General features: G+C 39.1%; 1 protein-coding gene across 5 annotated transcripts in view; it reads right to left on the reverse strand.

Annotated features, from left to right (window-relative positions):
• The window catches only part of IGFLR1 (IGF like family receptor 1), a 330346-nt gene that overhangs the window by 22228 nt on the left and 285012 nt on the right, over window positions 1–23106 (reverse strand). For 4 of the 5 annotated variants that reach the window (XM_044080422.1, XM_044080424.1, XM_044080420.1 and 1 more), the window contains one exon: window positions 5440–5517. The exons of the other annotated variant lie outside the window; for it this stretch is intronic. In XM_044080422.1, the coding sequence (XP_043936357.1) occupies window positions 5440–5517 (78 nt within the window). The remainder of the gene's footprint in view (window positions 1–5439; window positions 5518–23106) is intronic. 5 annotated transcript variants of the gene reach the window in all.

A 23106-nucleotide genomic window follows, 5' to 3' on the forward strand; every position in this document is an offset into this window, starting at 1 on the left:
TCCAACAACACAGTTCAAAAAGATAGAAAATGATAAATGACATGAATGCAAAGACAAACCAAAAAACAACACAGGGATAAAAAACACAGAAAATGATTATCTTAGTCGGCCTTAGGCATAGTCCAACTAGGCATCCCCCAGGGCACCACTCCAGCAGGGGCACATTTCCAGTGTATGTTTATTGTTTTGTAGTAAAGAAACAGTTTATTTAAAATGTGTTGAATAAATACAAGAAAAACTGAAGAGTAAGATAAACCATAAGAAAAATGAAGAAAAAAATTATTCTGGGTGGTGAAGATGGACTAGGAAGGGGTCAATGGGTGGTGTGGGGGGCAATGTGAAGCCCTTTTGCTTAGAGCACCAGTAGACCAAAGGTCAGCCCTGATGACTATATATATATTATCTTTGATAGTGAAGATGTATAAAGCACAAATTCAAAACAATGATGGACAGCTTTTTAACATCTACTACCAGTTTTTTCCTTTATAATTTCATATATTTTTCTCTCTTTAATGATTTAATTCTAGGTACAAAAGCTCAGGGGTGCCATTCCATAATGTACTCTAACAGCGTTCTAATACATCCAGCCATTTACAATACCATATATTATTACCTCCATCCATCTACAGCCCCTTTTTTCCCATTTTGGCACATGGGGTAGGGGTGTCACTTCAACAGTGAAAATCAACTGAAGCCAAAGTTCACACTGCCAAGTGGTTAGCCCTGCCCTTCCTAAAATTGACATATTTAACTTCCTTCTTCTCCCAAACATTGCCACATCCAGTGTTTTGTCAAAATGCTTAATTATACCCTTTACCAATTTCTTGATTTTTCTACTGTTATATAACCCTGAATTCATAGCCTGTAACACCCATGCACTGGTCTAGTAATCAAGGAGCCTCAATTCTTACCAATAGCACCTGTGAGGAGCATCTACATTGGGAAGGATAACAAGTACACACACAGTAAAGTACAATTTTCTTATGAGCACACAGAGATCACAGTCAGTTTGGGGCTGGGTTCTCCCTTTCTCTCCAGATCCCCAATAAGACACTCCACTGGCACAGCTATAGACTACATATTTTAGCCTAGTGGTCAAGCTAAAACCTCCAGCACCCTCTCTGTCCAACCAGTGCTTTGTGTACCTGCCCAAGTAGCTGACACACACACACACACACACACACACACACACACACACACACACACACACACACACACACACACACACACTTTAAGATATGAGTTACATACATACAAACATACAGTCACTCCTGAGGAAGGCTAGCACAGGTTCTCCAGCTATGCCCCTTCCTGCCAGTCTATATGGTAGTACCAGCTGCCACCAACCACTAATATCAGCTACTAATAAGGCCCTTACCAAAGGGTGTCCATTTTTACTGTACAATATTATTATACAGTTAGTAAGTGTGACCAGAACTTTTTAAGGCTTATTGGAGTGGCTTGGACAGTATCACTGTATACATGCAATGTACTCTAGAACTTAAATTATCTCTACACAAAACAGCCACAGTTGAAAGGTTTAAAATATTTAATAATAATAAAAACACAAGACAATAATTCTTACTACACAGTGCTAGTCAAGAGTTCAGAGATCACAGGAAAATGGTTCACCTAATACAGTAGAATAGTTCTGACATAAATACAGAAAACAGCTAGACTAAACTTACTATTTTCTATCTATTTCTAAGAGCAATCACAGTTCTAAATAAACTTACATATAGAGCAAAAGCAGAGTACTGGTGAGTTGTTGTCAGCTTTAGACAAAATCCAAAATGCTCTCTCTCTCTGTCTCTGAGAAAGTCTTTTAAATTGATAATACATCCTGCTGACTCATTTTAGATTACATCATTCTTAACAATTTTCTGGTTTCCCAGGCTAACAGAAACTCAGAGTTTAACATAGCTTTGATCTTGCACCTGGTCAGGAAACCACAGTAATTAAAGACATTATATATGTAAAATCTAGCAATTAACTCTGGTCTTAAAACAATAGAAAGAATCTGCTGGTTCAGACACAACGGATCCGAGTTTGAGATCAGTCATACAAAGCTTGACTTATAAGCTTTCTTCCAGCAGAGTGCACTGTTGTTATATTTTTGACGTTCAACATTTAACACTATTTTTTTTTTCCATTTAAGAAAACAAGCCTGTGGCTTGTATTAATATTTACAAATGACAGAATTATCTACAAAATTTTATCCAGCTAGGCTGGCAGCCTTCACATATCTTCACACAGCATATACATTTTCTCCACAATATTCCTATCATTACTATGTCAGAGTCCCTAAGTATCCTTCTAACAACACTATGTGAAAAGTACAGTTTAGTTGCAACACTAAATTATTAGCATATGTTGTTGTGAGTAATTAGTTTTCTGAGAAGATATTTAACCAAGTAAAGCAGATAATTTGCTTAGTTTAAATTATTTTTTCATACTTAAGAATAGTACATTTCAGAGCATGAGGCACTTCCAATTCAAAGACTTAAGGGTAATCAGTAACTATAATTAAGCATTTTTCTGTATGGTTTGAAAAGTTTATAATATTTTTATAGACTATACATAATGATGATGTCATTGCTACAGTGCTTTTCCAGTTGTGTTCTCTTGCAAAATACAGTTACCATTTCATTTATCTATATAGGTAAACATACATTTCTTTTTAGTAGATGTGTAGATTAATACCTGGCAGTGATCAATTACTTTTTTTTTTAAAGTGACTGTACATATTAAGGACTGAATTTTAACAGCCAAGAGATGCTGGACTTTAAAGCTGGCTGGATTAATCACATTGTTTTATAATATTTTAATGAGATTGCATTGAAAGTGGAGTAGAATTATTTGAGTTGTGTATTTAAGCTATGATTAAATTATGCTTCAGTGATTTATTGGTTTCTAGACATTCCAGATGGACATGACAGCTGGATACAGCTACCACTGATCACTTGTGGCCCACTTGCACTTTTCATTGCACTTATGTGAAATTTTACAATGAGCATTATATTATTCTGAATATAACACTCTTTTTTATATCCCCAAATCCTTGGTACCTGGTGAGATGTTTGATTTACATCTGTCACATCTAAATACTTTGCTGTTTTTTCCTCTTTAAATGTCCTCTTTGTCTTATCAGTATATTTGACTGTACAATGTTTTCTGTTCATTTTGTGATGCTGGGCATTATAGGTGATTATGGGTTCATAGTTGATTATACTCCATTCCTCCTAATTCCATTGTTACTCTTTTGCATAATATGTTTGCCAAGCTGCTGCAATTGCAACCAAATAATAATTGGCCAGAGGTATTTGTTATCAATCCTTTATCTGGACATATTTCTTATAATAGAATGGAACAGGGCACACACAGGGCTTCTCTTGTATTCTTCATCTAAAATCTGTCAATTGAGTACTAATGACATCACTTTTCCCCTCACTTCTCTGAACATTTCATAAATTTAGATGGAACTAGCAAAGTTATGAACAGTATTTTTAAAATGATATACCAACTTGTATACTATTTTCCAGAATGTACCCCTCACCTTTGACTAAGCATGTTTATGGAGATTACAATCCCTAGATTGGAGATTTTCCTCAACCTAAAGTTGAAGATAAAAAAAGTCTTTTGAAAATTAGTGCTACAGTTTCAAAAGTACCTTTCTGGTAAATAGCTTATTTTTGCACCTTCTACCTCCTTGCCGCAGTTGCTAATACACTGGCATATGAATGCATTCATTTAAGCAACATTAATATCAGCCATGGCTGCCTAAATGACTGCTATTATTGCACTCACTCTCGGTCAGCATCTCTGCAGTGGGGATCATGCTCATTAACAGTTTAGAGCAGATGTCTTTTTTGGCTCACTCTAGCTACAGCACTGAGTAGTCTTGACAAAACCCAATACTGCTTAGTAATGGGGCCAATAATGCATTGTAACTTTGTTCACACAGACACGCAATAGCCTTGTCAAGTGCTTAGCTCTACCTAGGAGTAGGTCTAGATATGAAATATTTTATACTTAATTCTTTATTTTCTTGTCTAGGTACCTGCTTTATCATATTCCAACTTTGGCAACAGTCTTATTGGTGTTACTGAAGTAACTGTAAGCCTATGCAGCAGGAAGAAAAGATGATTTAGTGTAATTAGCCTTCAGGCTTTCCTGGCTGTTCACTTCATTAAGGAATTATTTGTGTCTGCTGCTATTTTTTTTCTAGTAACTAGGGGCCCAAGAGGGTCTTGACCCTGAGCAGTCATCCAGTTTTGTTCTCCTTAACACTGGTTGTGCTGTGAAGATCATTAAATTCATATGTTTTGCATTTTTTTCCCATGACTGTCATGTTCAGAATTGAAAACAGTCAAATGTTATCATGTACAACATTTGTATTTTCTGCAGATAGTTTCATACAGTTACATAGGAAGAATGCATAATTTTTTATTACTGTTAAGGTAGCAGCATTTATGAGTATTGTTAATGTTGTTGTTGCTTCGGCTTTTCCTGGTTAGGGGTCGCCATAGCAGAACTCCGGTCTGCTAATGATTGGCAGTAGATTTTCACGGTGCCAGCTTGACGCCCAACCTTCAACGAAGGCAAGCCCATTTGCGCATGTCTTTCGAACACCATTCGACTGCAGAGAGGACATGCAGACTCCATACAGAAGGCACTCCAGCCGAGAATTGAACAAGAGAACCTCTTGCTGTGAGGAGACAACGCTACCGCTGCACCACCGCAGCTTATTTATGAGTATTGCTATTATGTTTTGAAATCTTTAAAATTCTTTGACTTGCAATATGCAGTTCTAGATAGATGTCAAAAATTTAAAAGCTGCTGTACATTTATATAAGAGAATTAGGATGCGAGACCTTTAGTATACAGTTTTATAGGCACATGATATGTATTTAAACATGACTTTTTAACAGCAACTGCATTTCTGAAGCAGCTTCTTAATAACAGCTTTAACTTATTTATTCAGATCAGAGGTGCTGCATTACTCATACTAGTTTGCAGTTTATCTACCGTTTCAGTAGTCTCATTTTCAAAACAGCATATTAGCTTTTATGTATAATTAGCTTATGTATATGCTTTATGATACCAGCATTAAGCAGTTATGTTGTTTTCTTTGTTATTACAAGCATATTTTAAATATGTATGACTTTGTCTTAGCCAACTGATGCCTGCAGTGATATCATGTTTTGATTTTAAATTTAAAAGATTTCAAATTTAGACTAACTTCCCCTGAAGATGTGGCTTAGTAAAACTAGTTGAGGCCTAACTGCCAAATAGGGTAGGTCTTGGAGAGAGAAAAGCACCTTCCACAGCTGCCTACATGAAGACTATCCTTGGGATTAAATGTGTATTGTGAATTCATATAGACATGCACATTATGTCTGAAATTATTTCAAATTACTGTAGAATATGTTTTCTTACCACAAATTTGATTCTCGCACTTGAAATGAACATATGCAGCAGGATTGTTACTATCACCAGCATAGCTTTCATTGTTCTCTTCAGCAAAGAAAAGAAATAAAATAGACAAATGATTACATTCATATTCTGTATGAACCTTGTATTGTAAATGTTTCTTTACACATTACATGCATTAGTAAACAGCACAGTGCACCTAAATTACTTATAATTTATAATTAATATGCATTAAGCTTGAGTTCTTGAAAATATAACTATTATACAAATAGATAATATAGGGCAACAAATTACCAGATATCACAATTATAATGTTAATATTAAAGATAATTATTGACATTTCCTTTGGAAAAAACCTGAAAACATTTCACTCGAGATGTGAGTTTTAACACTTTATATTCCATTTACAGTTGGTATTTATAGTGTATGCCGTGGTGGTACGGCGGTAGCATTGTTACCTCCCAGCAAGAGGTTCTCCCGTTCGATTCTCGTCTTGGCTTGGGAGTGCCTTCTGTGTGGAGTCTGCATGTCCTCCCCGTGGTTGGGTAGCATTCGAAAGACATGCATGTGTAAATTGGCTTTCCTTCATTGAAGGTTGGGCGTCGAGCTGGCACCTCGGCATTTCATAAAAATCTACTGCCAATCACTAGCAGACCGGAGTACTGCTGTGGCGACCCCTTACTGGGAAAAGCCGAAAGACAAACAACAACATTTATAGTGTATTTTTTGTTTTTGTTTGTTTCTGGGTCACATATCAACCAGCTGTAACATTAACATTATTCAAAATTTGAAATTCTTTTCAGTGAATATTTTAGCATGACAATGGCTATGCATATGACTGATCATTTTTCCTCTGCTATAACCTTGCAAATTGACTTCATGCATCTTCTTCCTTTCTCAGGTACAGGTGTTTCCCTAAGAGACCAGAAACTACTTTTGTGTGAAGTGGAAATGCCGAAGTAGGACAAGATTCTAAGAGCTAGTAATGTTAATACTGCAATGTAAACATTCTTCAACCTGTTAATCCCTGTACAGGATAGGCTACTCTTAGGATAAGATGATAAGAAGAAATTAAAGTGCCTTTGCCTAACTCTTCCTAGACTGCACCAACCGAGAGACAGTGGCTGGGCCAAATGGAAGGAATCCCAGATTCTTGATCCCTGCCCAGATCACCTGAACTAGATGAATATGCCTGGATAATTGTAAAGGTATCTAAACCAGCATTTCTTATCATTTACAGTCTTTCTTTATGTAACCAGGAATCATTTTTGAAGATGATAATAGACTAAAAAAGGTTTTGAATCTTCCGTTTTTAGAAAACTCACTTATTGTAACTCATTATTACATTTTCATAGGATCATAGGAAGTTAATAGACTATTGGCCCTGAGGCATTTAAAAGCCAAGCTAAGAATTTAGCCCATGTTATGACAAGTCAGCACCTGATTCCCTGTCCAGCAAGGACACAGGTGGAATCCCAGGGGTGTATTTTCTGTTCCCCATCCAGTTATCCAGGTTACACTTTAAAAGGGTTAATGAGGTACTCTGTCTGAAGTGGAGACAGAGTCTATTCCGCAGAAGGGGGAGTCTCTCGGACACAAATCTGTCCTGCCAACAAGTCCTACTGATGTCACAGACTAGGTTGAGGTCACTCATCCAGGTTACTCGAGTGGGGCTTGACTTGCGAATATGGAGCAGTCCCATCAAGGCGGGGTCTGAGATTGCTTTGTATGCCAGACAGAGGTCACCTCTGAGGATTCTGTACGAGACTGATTAGAGGGACAGAGCGTTTAACCTATCTGTGTATGGTACATTTTTGAGGCCCTGGATTCTCCTGGTGAGGAACCTTTGTGGTCTCCCCAGCTGCTGCATATATTTTGTGCGGTACATGCCAAAAGGGGTATTGTACTCAATAATGGGTCTTATAAGGGAAGAATACAGGGAGGTTATGAACTTCTTGTCCCTGTATGGGATACCCTTACTACTGAGACGGGCCATAAAGAAAGCTTTCCGTACAACACAGGCAACATGGTAGTCAAAGTCAGTTTGCTATCAACCTGGGTGCCAAAGTCCCTCATGACTGATTGTATGCTTAGGGCCTTGTTATTAATGTGATAATTTGTGGGGATGTCACTCTCCCCAAAGGGGACGATAATGCATTTTTTGGCATTCAGTTTGCGGCCATGTTTCTGGCACCAGTCATTTGATTGGGTGAGACCCTCTTGGAGGATGTCCACATCACTTGGGGAATTGATGATAGCACCCAGCTTGCAGTCATCTAAAAGTATATCCCAAACAACAGAGGCCCCAAGATGAACCCAAGGGTACATCGGTAGTTATGGGTCTACTGCTTGAGGTGGTTTCCCCTGTTTTGACTAGGTGAGTTCTGTCAGTAAGCCAGTTTGCTACTCACCTGGTAACACATGGATTGATGCCTAGTTGAGAGCGTTTATTTGTTATATCTGAGTGGGGAATATTATCGAAGGCTTTGGCCAGGTCAAGGTAGGCAGTGTGCTCCATCTTCCCCTCATCCATGGCTTTGATGACTATCTCAAAGAAGTTGACCAAATTTAACAGGCTTGACCTCCCCTTGATGAAACCCAACCATGTGAGATCGAGTGTTTGGAGGTTGTCAATGTCCTTGTTAGAGGTCCATGATAATCTGTTCCATGGCCTTGCAGATCAGGCTAGTTAGGCTGATGAGTCTATAATTTCCTGGATCAGAAGACGCTCCACCTTTGTGCAAAGGGATGACAGTGGCTGTCCTTCACTTGTCTGGGAAGAAGCTGGTACTCAGGCTTTGGTTGAATAGGATGCCTAATGGTGCTATGAAGGATGCAGCCTGGGATGTTATTGGGTTCCATGGAGGCTGTATTTTTTGCCTTTGAGAGGGCAGTGATGACTTGCTCCCTAGAGATAAGGAGAGGGGGGCAGGTGCTGGTAATGTCCTGATTTACTGATGATGGGGACAGAGGGTGAAGTTTTCACTGATCTATCTGCCAAGAGGTTGGTTATATCTACAGCATTTGTGTCTGTGGTGTCCTTGACCACAAGTTCTGAGCAGAGCTGAGTGTTTCCTTTGAGATTGCTGACACATATGAAGAAGGCTACATCTGCTCCTTCTTGGTCCTGGACAGCAATTTTCTTCCTTTTAGTATAGAGTTAATTTTTATGCAGATGTCCAACAGACAGGCTTACTCTTCCTTGAGGAGGAGGATTTTGTCCTCTTGGGTATTCCTGATTCCATGCAGCTATACAAATGCTCTTATAGCACTTTGGTGTAGGTTTGGACATATGTGCCAGTGCCTATGGAGGTGAAGGGGGCTGTAAAACTTTTTATACCTTCCCTCAGGAGGTTGTAATCAGCTTTGGAAAAGGTTTTTTGTTTGACCCTAGCTGGGGGGGGGGGGGGGTCAGGGGAGATGGTGACTTCTAAAGTGACCGCTTTGTGGTCGGATCTTATCAGGGAGGATGACACTGTGGGAATGCTGCAGTGGTTACTCATGTTGGTTAATACTAAATCCAGGATATTATCACCTGTTGTGGGGGTGTTGACCAGCTGACCCAAGGCATTTGCATTGATGAAATTAAGGAATCTCTGGGCATTTGTATTTTGGTATGAGTAATTCTTCCAATCTATGGTTGGATAGTTAAAGTCTCCCAGGATCAGGGTAAAGGGTTAAATCTTGACAAATTCGAAGAGGTCCAGATAGGTGGAGTTGGCATCTTGAGTCAAAGTTGGGGGCCTATAGCTAGCTATAATTTGAATAGGGGTCTTGTCAATGGTTAACTGCACCTGGAGTGTCTCCTGTGCGTCATACTGTTTGAGCAGCCTGGAGATGTGTATGTCTTTAATATATATTGCAACTCCACCTCCTTTTGTTTTGCTGCCCATGGTTTGGGGTCTGAATGTATGCTAGGATGAGTAGCCTGGTATGGTACCCTATTCACCAAAAAAGGTCCCTGGTCAAAAGGCAGTGTGGGAGACTATCGTGGATGGTCTCGCAAGATGATCAATTTGATCAAGAAAGTTTAAAGTTAAAGCTCTTGTTTGAAGGTTGGGGCTGTCCCTCTGGATTTCTTAATGGGATATTTCAAGAGGTTAAATCAAAAGAGAGAATGGGCTTTTTTTGCCCTTTGCTTGGAAAGGATTGCCAGCATCAGATGAACAACGTTTCAACTGTTCCTAATAATTTGCAGATCAATTATAACAGAGCATTTATTCTTTCCATTAATAGTTACTTTTATGATAGTAAGGCTGTTATCCAAAAGAAGTGGAGCATTTTTACAATCAATCAGGAACACCTTAATGTTGTGGGACCTGTCCCCAAGGATTATATGCAAGAAGGACAGTTGCTTTAAATCCATGCCAGAGAAAACTGTCCCTCAGAGTGTCATGGTAAAATGGTTAAATGTGGACATTGTAATCAATGCAAACATTCTTGAGGGGTCCACGTTTTATATTCAAGGTTATGGGGCTGTTAGGTTATGTCAATGATATTTTTGTTTGAGTTCAGGGATCATATATGTTGCACAGAGTCAACAATGTGTGTGTTTTTATATTGGCAAAACTATTCAATAATTTAGAGCGAGAATTTATGGCCAGCTTTATGACATTAAAAAAACAGCACAAGCACAATGCATTGTATAAACATATTTATTCCCATAGCACCCATAGATTTTGGTTTTATATTATTGGTCATATTTATATGGGAAGTAGAGAGGAACGAGGTGATGACTTTCTGGGATAGAAAAAATTTAAATGGAAATTAAAGACAAATGCCACTGTTTATCCATGTGTGAACAACATGATTTCTATTGGGAGTGTTTTAAGGTTGAAGTCAGTTTTTTATCTGTGAGCATTTATTTATTAGTGAGCATTTTATTGTGCTTATTCAGTTTTGGTCAAGATTTTATTATTATATTTTTTTATGTTATGAACTTAAGGAAGGTATTTTTAGGTGTTTTGCAACTTTAACAATGCTTACGTAGGAAATAATGTGTTTTTATATCCATCTTGTTGAGTTGATTTTTTAATTGGTCATGTGATTTTAGTATGCATATAAATTAAATTATTTTCGTTGTGATGGTGTTCTGAAGAAGTCCATGTATCTGGACAAAAGCGATTAACAATTTTCATTAAAACAGTGCAAGTCGCTATTTCTTCCCGGGTTATTATTTTGTTCTTGGTTTTACTAAATGTATTTTGCATGGAAGCTGATAATGAAGTAACTGCTGATTTGATTGGCAAACAACGTTTGATCAGAACAAATACTTAAATTCACTAAACTGAGCACATTTTGTTCAAAGACTGTATTTCAAGAAAGTGTATATAACATCCTGTATCCCCTTTAACTATAGCTAATGCTGATGGCTGGACTGATGGAGTAAAAATATCTTCAGTTGAAGAGGGAAACAGATAGTGTAGTAAATAAATGGAAAGTTGGAGAATTTAGTCTCGCTGTGGAGGATCTATACCCATCCTTTCTGAAAAATGCTTGGCCCATGTATAGACAAACCATTGTCCCACTAGTTTGGCTGTGTGGAATAGAGGGATGAAGCTCTGATTATGACCCAGACTACCCAAATTTGATTGGTAGCCTTGGAGATGGAAGCTCTGGGAAAATGGATTGGAGTAAGTGGCTGATGACTTGTCTGTCTTGAGCAGAGCATGAGTGGCTATGTTTTGTCATTTGGATGGTGCCCTGGGGGAGCACTAAGTCTTACACCTGTGGAGCACAGGTCTGTCAGGCGCACACTGTCTCTGGGCATGCATACTGCCAACTCCTGGCAACGGATAGGTAACTCACTATGACCCTCTGCTTGAAAAGAGCGGTGCATTGGAGTGTCACACTGTGGAGTCACCTATAAGTAGGATATAGGAATGTGTGGAGGTTTTGCTTTACGGGCATTTATACTGAGTCCATGTGATTCTTAGACATTTGTTTCATGGAGGGTATAGCCTGTGTTGTGTGTTTGTGAGGTTTTTGAGAGTACTTGTTTCTTAGATTTACATTTAGGAGGATTTTGTGGTTTAGGTAGATAACTTTTAAGAACCTCAGCATATGTAAGTCTATGTGTTTGGCCTAAATTGTGTGTGAATGATTTAGTGTGGTTTTGTGTGGTATTGACAACATGCATGTTTTGTCATGGTTTCATGTGACAACTTTGCCTCCAGTAACATTATCTAATTACATTTCTCACACACTGTGTCACTTTGTTTAAATAGTAGGTGGCTGTTAGTAAACACAAATACAATTGCAACATTTTCTCAGGATACCCATTTCAACCAAGCTGGCTACCTGTCTGGCAGTTGAAATACTGCTGGTCTCAACACTGCTGCATGTAACTAGGAATCAATGATCCTTTCCTCCCTGTCTCACCAGAAGCAAAAGCAGTAGCCCTAATCCCGAGCTGCTTCCTAGTAGTATTAAACCAGATTTTGTTGGGTACAGTAGACTTGCTGCAGTCTTCTCTTGGTAGATACCCTAGAACATTCTGAAGCAGGACACAATAGAAAGCTAAGTTGCACAAACGGCCTGAAAACGTTCTTGCTAAAGCTGTAACTAGACCACTCAGTGACATGAAGTCCTGTATACACTGCTTAGTCAGAAACCAAAAGGAACCAATTCACCTCTGCTCCTACTCTCAACAGGAGCAGGGCAGTAGCATTAATCACAAGATGGCTTCTAAGAAGCAATTTTCAAGCTTTCCAGTAATTGGTAATCTTTAGGAAGGCTGGACAATAATGCCCTTCTACTTCTGTCATCAGAAGCACTAATCCCAAGCTGATTCCTGAGAAGCAAGTCCTAGTCTCTTTAATAATTGAGAGACTAATATCTGATGTTACAGATTTTAAAAGTAAGATGGAATAAGGGGATTAATGTGATGCAGGTTGAGTGGGATGATATTAAATATAGGCTGACTCGAGTTTTAAGTTTATAGGGAGGGCTTTCCAGTTTGAACTTTCAGTACCCAGTAGATGAGGTGAGACTGGCAGGAACTTCCAAAGTCAAATTTACAATAGGGATGGCAGCTTAAAAGGCACCAAGTAACACACCATCAGTAGTCTTGCAGCACTTGCAGCTAAATACCCTATGTAAGAAATCCCAGTTTTCAGCTCAATTTAATTCCTTTTCAATCAGTGAATGGAAAAGAATTTTATTTTCTAACTGTCCCTAGCCAAGAACTTTTAAAACTTCAAGAAAAAAACTTTTTAAGGTAAACCAAAATTTAAAATAAAACAAACTGTAATCTAAAATAAAACTGCAATATAATAAGAGTAATAATAATAATAACAATAATAATAATAATAATAATAATAATGAATAATAAAAGTACCCAAATCTTAAATCAGGAAATCCAGTACAGTTAAACACCAGCAATAGTATCATAGCACTTGCAGCTTTTATAGGTTCATAGTTTAGTACTAGACAAACTACCTTTGCGGGCCATTTTAAAATTGGCCAATTATTCCATGTGAGAATCAAACCCTGTACCTTGTATCTGCAAGGTAGACACCTTAATCATTATGGCAACCTCAGGGGTCTTTTAAAATTGTCTAGCATGGGAGAATCTCAACTACCAACAGAGATGATTAAAGATGTATGGCACATGATGACATTCTAAATTTACTCCAGGAATTTTAATAACCTGAGGGAAGAATACAAAGCTTCAGAGGGTTGTATAGCACCAAAAGATGGGGGGGGGGGGCCCATATCATGTAGGGCTCAATGAAGCCATACATGAACTTGTAAGGTGATTCAAACTTCTAGGGGAGCCAATATAGACATGTGCACGTGATGTATAAAGTTTGTAACATAAGACAGCAGTAAGTAATCTGTTAGTCTGCATGAGTTACAGTTAGTCAAGTTCTTTATCTTGGAGCCTAGGTATAGAGTGTTTCAATAATTAACATGAGATGAGACCAAGATGTCAGGCACTAGTAGTAATTTGACTGTATGTACAAGCTGCAACTGGTTAAGTTCCATATTTGGAAGCCTAAATAAAGAGCGTTTCAGTGATCAAGATGAGATGAGACCAAGAAACATGCAACCATGGGGGGAATGTAAATTTTTCACACATACTTTGTTCCTTAAATTGAAACATGATGACTAAACCGTAGAAGGCACCTGGTCCTTAAGTGCCAGTACATTGTTAAAGACACACTCAAATTCCTCAGCTTCTCAACAAGCTTTAGTTTTTCACCACTATATGTGATAGTGGGTTCAACACAAGATTGCCTAAGATTAGCATGAATCACCATGGTTACTGTCTTAGAGGTGTCACTTCTCCAAAGATTAGAGCTTATCCACTTCTCAGTGAAGGGAATGCAGAGGTAAAGCTGAATATCATCAGCATAGCAGTGGGGATAAACTCTTGGCTAGGCTTGTAAGGGCCCCAGGGCCATTAGCCTAGTAACCTCCTATGATCCTATGATACTATAGGTTTCTGCTATGACTGAGCCTAGTTAACAGAAATGCATGCATAAGGAAAACAGCAAAGGACTCCAGTGATCCCCTGGAACCCTGGAGGTGACATACTATCTGGATGAAGAATGAATTCCAGAAATTATTTACTGGGTATGCCCAAAGAGGCAGGAGGTGAACCATATTAGAACAATACCTGAAGCTCTACAGTAAGTTTAAAGATGAGCTACTAAGATTTTGTGGTCCATCATACTGAAAGCTCAAGAGGGATCAAGAGGGACCTGGACTGAATAACAGGAGTGAGCTGCGGTCATTAAGAGATCATATAAAGTCATAGTAGGTGCAGTCACAGTACTATGCCTGGTGTGAAAGCCAGACTGAGAAAAATCATAACACTGATACTTCTGTAAAGTTATGTTGTGAGTAAATGATTTTCTAGATAAGCTTGTCTATAAAAGGGAAGTTTAGAGAGTGGGCAGTAGCTATACAAATTATCTGGATCAAGTGCTTATCCTTAAGATCAGTGGTCACCAAGCTTGTATTAAAGCAGATAGAAAGACACCCCTAGTCAAGGATGAAAAGTTGATTTGACAGATCATAGGCCCCAGTACATCAAGGCAAGTTTAATGGCTAATCTTGCTGGATGTGGGTTTAAGTTACGAGTAACATGAACTCACCCCAATTATTTTAACATGTCACACTATAGTTTGTTATTTGAAACTTGCCCTATCCAAGTCAGAGATTGTGTGAACAGAGCAAGCTTCCTCTGAACATACCATGGGGGAAGGTATTGCACAGTGATGCTAACTTAGCTGTAAATAATCAAGCAGCAAATTTACATTCTTCAGACGAAAGTGCCTTAAGTCTAGCAAGAATATACCAGATTGCTTAGCCTGTCCGGCACCCAGAAGTTTGCAGCCACAAAGGTGCAGCAGTTAGTCTGATGCAAAAGAGATTCCTTTGGATAGGAATGTTGCCTTATGAAAGAAGTCCACATGATATATGCAGCACTGTGCTCAACAAGCTGAAGCTTGTCATTAATGGAGCAGGCTGCCTCCATTTACAGTCAAGCCTCTGCCCCAAACTCCTCATACACCACAGCTCAGTATCAAACCAAGATTTATAAGGGACAAGGCGCACAGAACATGCACAAGATGGGGCAAGCCAGTTGCAAGATGACTTTACAACTATGTTGTAACCAGCAAGCAGTTCATCATCTATACTGGTTAACCTCATTTTTTTTTTTTAATTTCTCCACATTTAGGGTTTTTAATAATGTGACAAGAATGGACCCCAGTTCTAAGTTAGGGTACAATTAATGTTCATGAAATTAGTATTGTTTCAGTCTTTGATGCTTGCCAAGACTGCTGTTCTCAGCATTTGGAATGTATCATGGACTTCAAAAGGGCTTAGGAGATGATGTAGCACTGGAGATATAGTGGTGAGCACAGCTGGCTTCCAAGTACTTGACCAATGTTTGATTCCCAGGCTATGCAAAATGCATACGCATTAAGAAAAGCATGGTGGCTTAGTGGTAAGATTTTTACTCCATGGGTCTATGTTTAGCCATTGAATGACATTTGCATTGAATGGCTAAACACTGAACGATATCCATTGAACGTTCATTTTTTTCTACAGGGGAGGTAACTAGTTGGCTAGTACTTCCCCGTCTCACACACCCCAGCATTTCAAACCTACCCAGGTGGGTGGGCTTCGCCCCCACTTCCTAACTATATATACTGACTCCAGTACTGCACTACAGTGGGGAAAAGGGTAGACTGGGAAGTGTTGGCCAACTAGTTACTTTGACATGCACTGAAATGAATGTTCACTGAATGAACATTCGATGGATAGGGCTCCATGTTTAACCGTTTACCATCAAATGACATTTGCATCAAACTTAGACCCCTTGCTTCATAGTTCTGGGGCTTTAGGGTTCAACACTGACTTTCAGTTATTCTCTGTACTGCAGTCTGGCAATTACTACAGCAGATTAAGACTATAATGAACTGTTCTTGTAGTCCATAATTTGATATACTCGGCCTCCATTTGCCTACTGTGTACCTCTGAGCAAGTCACTTAACCAGACAGTGCTCTGGGATGATTGGGAAATTGGGCTATGTTCCTCAGTGATCTCCTGGACTGAATGTCTAGTAAATACTTATGAATACTTAATCAAACCTTGTTAAGAAAGGACTTGACAAAGGCTCAGTTGGTGCAGTTATTTTTATTAATCAAATGCAAGGCTTTTGGCACTGGGTCTATATTAGAAGCATGAACGGTCGGAATGTCGACAACCTGTTGATCGACACGTATGTGTCGAATGACCATTACTGCGAATGGCCACATCATCGATTTCTTTCCAAGGGAAAGACATTGATAGGCCAAAAATGAAAAACACAATATAACACACACTATAAAGTGGGGGATTTCGCCACCCACACCCCCCAATGTGGGGGACTGTGCCCCCACACCCCTCCTAACTAAATATACTAACACCAAGATTGCACTACAGTGGAGAAAATGGCAGATTTAACACAACAGCCAACAGATTTATTTCCCTTGGAAAGAAATCGATGATTAAGCCACTTGCTGAAATGGTCATTTGACATGTGTGTTGATCAAGAGGCTGTCGGCATTCCGACCATTCGTGCTTCTAATATAGACCATTTGGTACCACCAGATAATCCCTTCTTATCAGTCACACTTTGTTGGTTACAGCGTGTCCTGTATTATGTGGTTGTAGAACTAGTTGGATTACAGGAATAATAGTCAACCGGAACAAGCCTTTTCTGACCATTTTCCTGTGGAGAGGGTGTTGTCCTAGACTCATTCGCAGCGTGTCAGCAACTTATGAATTAATTGCAGCAAGTTTCATTTTATTCAGTATACTGCAGGAATCAAAGACCAGTAGGCATAATGGATAAAGTCTTCACCTCCAATGCACAAGCTACAAGGTTTGATACTGACTTCCGGTCAGTGCCTGAATACAGTTTACATTTTCTCTCTGTGTCTCAATTGGGTTCAGTTTACATTTTCTCTCTGTGTCTCAATTGGATTCCTCTCACCTCTCAGAAAACATGCTGAGTGTTTGCACCTCAAACTCACCAAAGAATGGAGCTGTAGGTAGCAGCACATACTCTGGATGGTGCCTATAGGGTGAGGAGTTGTATAGACCAAATGCTTTGGGCATCAACTGTTGTGTGTAGTATTCAGAGTATAGAATGCAGATCTCAGACTATGCACCATGTCAGGGCTAGTCACTTGGTGTAAAAAGTGGCTCTACCTGATTCAGTCATGTGGAATGTCACTAAAAATGGCCATTTGTATTTGCCGGTCTTAAGTGGGTTGAGGACCTGACCTACTCAAACCTATGTTAGGGACATATGCTAACTGTGGGGAGGGTGCATGTTCCCCTATTGGCCATAGTGTGTCTGCCATAAAGCACAGCAGCCCTTGGTCAATAAGCTACTGGCTGACAGTTGTACAGTTGCATAGCTTGGGTTATCTGGGATAACTCTGTTGAGTGAAAACAGAACATAAAATGAATCAACCTGCCAAATGTGAACTAAAAATTGTTATAGAGGCAATGATCGGATGCAGCTTGGAAGTTGATGACATGGCAGTAAGGAGGAGGCCGGACTTCCCATGTATCCAGGAGACAAGATGGCAGGGCAGTGCAACAAAGCCACTTTGCTTGGGGTCCAGTGTTTACTACTCAGGAGGAGGATATACTATAAATGTTGTGGGAACTGTGGTGATGGAGAGGTTTTAGAAGACAGTGAGGAATGTCATTAGAATTAGTGACAAACAAATGACAGTTAGACTTCAATATAAGGACAGGGCACTATTCATAATCTCATCCTGTGCCCCAAAGCAGGGTTGTGATACTAAGGCAAATTGTGCATTCGGGCAGCAGTTGCAGGACCTATTAGATCAAGAAGAACAGGAATTTGTGTTGATAATGAGTGACCTGAACACACACACACACACACACACACACACACACACACACACACACACACACACACACACACACACACACACACACACACACACACACTGAGACAGACAAAACAGTATATGAGAACTGTTTGGTCTGTATGGGTGGGGCAACAGGAATAAAGGAGGAGAGGAGAGAAAGAAAGACAGTAACATGTTCACATACAAGAGTATCCAACAGTCAACTCTGGTAGACTTCTTCCTAGTAAGGAAAGGTCAGTGGGGTAGAATCAGTGATTGCAAAGTCATCCTCAGTGAAACAGTTAGTCCACAGCATAAACCACTGGTTGCCACAGCCAGCTGTACGCAGTGGCCAGTGAAGGCTCTAAGGTCAAGAGAGACTAGGTTGAAGATCTGGAAGCTGATTGGAGAGAAAGCACAACAGTTCAAGGAATTACTTGGAGCTCCTGCACCTCAAAAGGAAGAGGAAATAGGTGGAGTTGAAAACAAATGGTTGCACCTCAAAACAGCATGTGTGAGGACTATAGAACCGCTATAGCCAGGTATGGAAATATGGAACATAAGGAAAGCTGGTGGTAGAATGCAGAAGTCCAGGAAGTCATCAAAAGAAAGGAGGAGTGTAAGAAAAAATGGGAGAAAATAAATACCAGGGTATGAAGGAATACTGGTTGGCTAAAAGAGCATATGAAGGAATACTGGTTGGCTAAAAATGAGCATAAGAGAAGAGTTGCAGTAGCAAAGAATAAGACATCATAAGCACTCTAATAGCTTCTGGAAAGTGACTCTCTAGATAGCACAAATAAACACTATCAAATTGCAAGGTGGAGACAAAAAGACAAAGAAGGTAGTCAAGATACTCTTTATAAGAAATGCCAGCAACAACCCTCTCACAAATCCACAGGAAATCAAAGGCAGATGGAAGGAGTACTTCCAGCAGCTTCTGAATGAAGAAAACCCCACAGAAGCTGTATTGACCCAGACATAACCTATGATGAAAGAAGAGGGGAGGAGCCCACCCTAGAAGAAGTAAGAACAGCACTAAGGAAAAAGAAGTCCTTGAAAACAACAGGCTCAGATGAAGTCACAGCAGATATGATCAAAATATTGGGTGAATAGGGGAAAAATGGCTCCTGAGGGTACTCATAGCAGGAAGGAGAGAAAGACATATCCCAGATGACTGGAAAATAAGCATACTAGTGCCAGTGTGGAAGAAAAAAGGGGACATTAACAACAATGGGTAGTACAGAGGTATCAAATTCCAGTCACATGAAAGTTCTGGAGAGGATGTTTGATAAATATGCAGAGTAGTAGAAAGTAAGATAGGAGATGAGCAGTTTGGATTCAGAACTGGATGCAGCAAAGCCAACCCTATGACTGTAGTGAGACAGATTATTGAGAAGAAGCTAGAAATTCACAGAGAGTCCAACTTGGGCATTCCTAGACTTACAGAAAGCATATGGCAGGGTCCCAAGTCCCAAGAAAGCTGATCTAGGCAGTCCTTCAGTGGTTCAAAGTCCCAGAACCATTGGTAGAACTAGTGCAGGCTATATACAACAACCCATTGACTCAAGTACAAGCAGTGTTTAGTCTCACAAAGGGGTTACCATTGGGAATGAGATGTATCAGGGTTCTGCTCTGAGTCCACTGCTGTTCATACTGGTTATAGACTACTTTAGCAAAGAGGTCAAAGGGAACAGACCAACAAAGTTGCTGTGTGCAGAAGATGTGGCATTACAGGCAACCTCTGAACAAGAACTTCAGCAAAGAATAGGGGAACAAAATGCAAAACTGAAGGCATGCAGAACAATAGTAATGATTTAATAAAGATGTTTCTTGTTTGAGAAAAAGGGTCAGGAATAGAATAATTTATGTAATGCTGCTTAGGTTATATGATGTATAGTAATATATGTGAAGTATAATGTTTATTAATGTTAATTTGTTAATGCAATTTGATTACTTTTGTATGAATGTAAATTTGCCTGTGTGACAAGTGATTAAAAAAAGGTGTTTAAAAAGGGAAATAATTTAATAAAAGTGTTAAAAGAAGCAAATACAGATAATACAGTTGTAATGGCAGCAAATGGGTGAAATCAGAACCTGAAAATTTAAATAGTTGGGAAGATGGTGGAACAGGTTAAGTTTCTAACAGTTTCAAGTATCTGGAGGGGTGATTGAGGAGAATGGAAGTCAAAATGATGATGTCAAGGCTAGAATCAGAGGGACTGCAGTCAAATGGCACAGACTGCTAGGTGTAGTGTATGACAAAAGAATGCCAAAGAAGCTGAAAAAGAAGGTGTACAAAACAGTGGTGTGACCAGTACTACTGTATGGTATATGCACCTGGGCAGTAAAGGCAGAGCAGTTGCGGAAGCTAGAGGTGATGGAGAGGAAGTGTCTGAGACAGGTGGTAGGATGCACACTGTGTGACAGATGAAGAAAAGAGGACACTAGAGCAGAAGCCAAAGTTGCCCCAGTTGCAGAAAAGGTCAAAGAAAACAAGATTACAGTGGTTTGGACACAAATGCCAAAAAGCAGAATACAGTCTGCTGAAGATGATTTAGGGCAGTCAGGAAGCAGGCAAGAGGAAACAAGGGTGTCCAGCAAAGAAATGGATTGTCTTTTTGAGAAGACCTGCGAGGAAACTGATGGACTGCAACACTTCTTACTCAATCCGCTCATTTGTCAGTTGTTTCTTTACCCGGTCAGATCCCCCCTCCATTCCTTCTTGCTCATACCTTCCATTTGTATCCACTCCATCCACCCTGTTACTGCTGTATCCTATCCCCTCATCTCCCCTTGCCCTGCTTCCTCATGTACTGTGTTGCCACTCCTAGCTTTGCGTTATATCATAAACATGCATAAGCTGCATTCTGTTTCTTTACCTTATTTTTTTCTCTTCCTATTTCTCCTGCTTATTTCTGCTGTTTCTTAGCACCTTGCATACTTTTATTTAACTTAAATATTAGTCTGTAGTCCCTTCTCACTCATTATACTTAAGATTGCTTTGCTTCCTCCCTGAAGTAGTGGACTTACCTTTGGTATTGTGTTTTTCTCTCTTCCTTTCAGCCACTCCATAACCAGAATGAGTGCTGTTCAACCCTCCACCAGCCTGAATTTGTTGCTTTTTTGGGATGGCACAACACTGGACACTTGCAGAACCACTGCCAAGCTCCTTAACCCATAAAATGGGACAGAAACCTCCCTATAAAACTATGTATGTGCAACCTATGGTTTAGTGACCTCTGTGGGCCCAGTCCTAATTTAATTTGCTGGTATTGCTAAATTTAGCTAACTAAGACTTAAGCCTACAGTTTTTGTAAACAGATTGTGTCTGTGGACTCTGCTAGGGCTTGCACACTCACAATAGAGCTCCAAGAGTGTTTGTACTCCCACCTGATCCCATCCTTCTTATCTCCTGATCTTCCACCTACAGCAAGGTTGCCAAATTTGCTGCTGAACTGCCATACATTCTCATCACTGCTTAGCACTCAGAAAACTGAACTGGCTACAGCTTCCCCATAACTTTCTTCTCTCTCATCTTCAGACAATTCACTCTATACTGCATCAGCCCTCTTTCTGTCCCAGCAGTGCCTCTATTATCTCCTTCTACTTCCCACCCAGGACACTGAGGAGCTCAGAACACCTCCTTTCCATATACAAGCCAAAGATAAACTTCAGCAAAAACCTTTACAGGTATTCACCAGCTGAGAACTGGAATGAACTTCCACTAAACTTCTGAAATATTAAGCCCAAACACAAGTTCAGAAATGCACTAAAAAACACCTAAGCGATACAAGACTATATCAGTGTAATCATCCCCCAGATTGACCTTACTCCTCTGCCAGCCTGTCTCCATTCCTCCTCCCATACCTGTGTCACCCTACTTCCTTTCTCCTCCACCATATTTCCCTACATTCCTCCTACTTGTTATAATTTATCTACCTGTATTTTACTATAGACACAAACAAAAATTATTGTACCAAACTAGTTCTTTCCACTGCTACTATTCAGGTGAACTGATGATAAAGAATGTACATTTTACTATTCGTGTACCATTTTCTCTTTACTGTACTAAATGTACTTTGCTGATTTTTATAAGCTATTTGCAATCTCATGTTTATTTAAACAATATTTACAAATAGAGAAAAAATATAAAAAAAGAGAAAAAAGCTATGTTTTATGCCAGCGTATTTATGCATTTGAGTGTCTATGTATTTGTGACGCTTTTCCACTGAAAAAGGGCTTCAACCCAGCTGGACTAACCCGGTCAACAAATGTCAAATAAATAAACAAATACATTTTATTTTATTTTATTTAGCTCTGAACTATACCTTATTACTGCAAAAAAAAAAGAAAGAAGCCATGCTTTTCTGCTGCAAAAACTTAATGAAACAAATAATTCCTACATTTCATATACTGTACTTGAAAGTAGTTTCTACTAAATAAACCAAGAAGAATCTTTTCAGAGTGGAGGATGTGATGATCACTTCCTGAATTATGTTAAGCAGCTAGCTTATTAATAAAAACTGAACTGCAAAATAAGTGCACAAAATAATAAAATAGAAAATAGTAGGTAGTCTACAGTTGAGTTAAAATGGTAGGAGATCCACAGTTGAGGTAAAAATGGAATATCCTTTATTGAAACACACAAACAAGCAATCCTAGTTGAATATAATGAAAAGCATCAAAACATTCCTTATTTATATATATATATATATATATATATATATATATATATATATATATATATATAAATAAGCAGGTTACTTGGAACAAGGGAGTGGTTACCTAGAGTGGTTCTGTTAAGAGAGATAAAAGCATTACAATCATTCCTTTAACAAAGCCCCCCTTCCCCCTTAACACCATAATGTAATCAGAGATTGTGCTAACTAAAAACTGAAACTAAAAAGCTAGAGACAAATTACAATGCAAGACCAGGTTATTAACAATGTATATAGGCTAGCCAAATAATCCAAACTAAATTAAGAAACTAGCTAACTAACAAAAAGATCTACCACTAGACATCTATTAGCATAAATATTAATAAATATAAACTAAACCAATTTTATTATTTTGTATCACTTATTTTACAGTTTGATTTTTATTAATGAACTATGTGCTTAACATATACAGTAAATGAACATCACATCCTCCACACTGCAAAGTTTCTTCTTGGTTTGTTTTTGACCCAGTATAGGTTGCATACTGAGTTTTCTGAGAGTTCGAGGGATACCACAGATTTTTCTTTTCGTAGTTTTTACTAAATGGTGTTAAATTTGGGAA

This window comes from Protopterus annectens, chromosome 8.part0 (genome assembly GCF_019279795.1).
Source record: "Protopterus annectens isolate FY-2018-M chromosome 8.part0, PAN1.0, whole genome shotgun sequence".
NCBI lineage: Eukaryota > Metazoa > Chordata > Ceratodontiformes > Protopteridae > Protopterus > Protopterus annectens.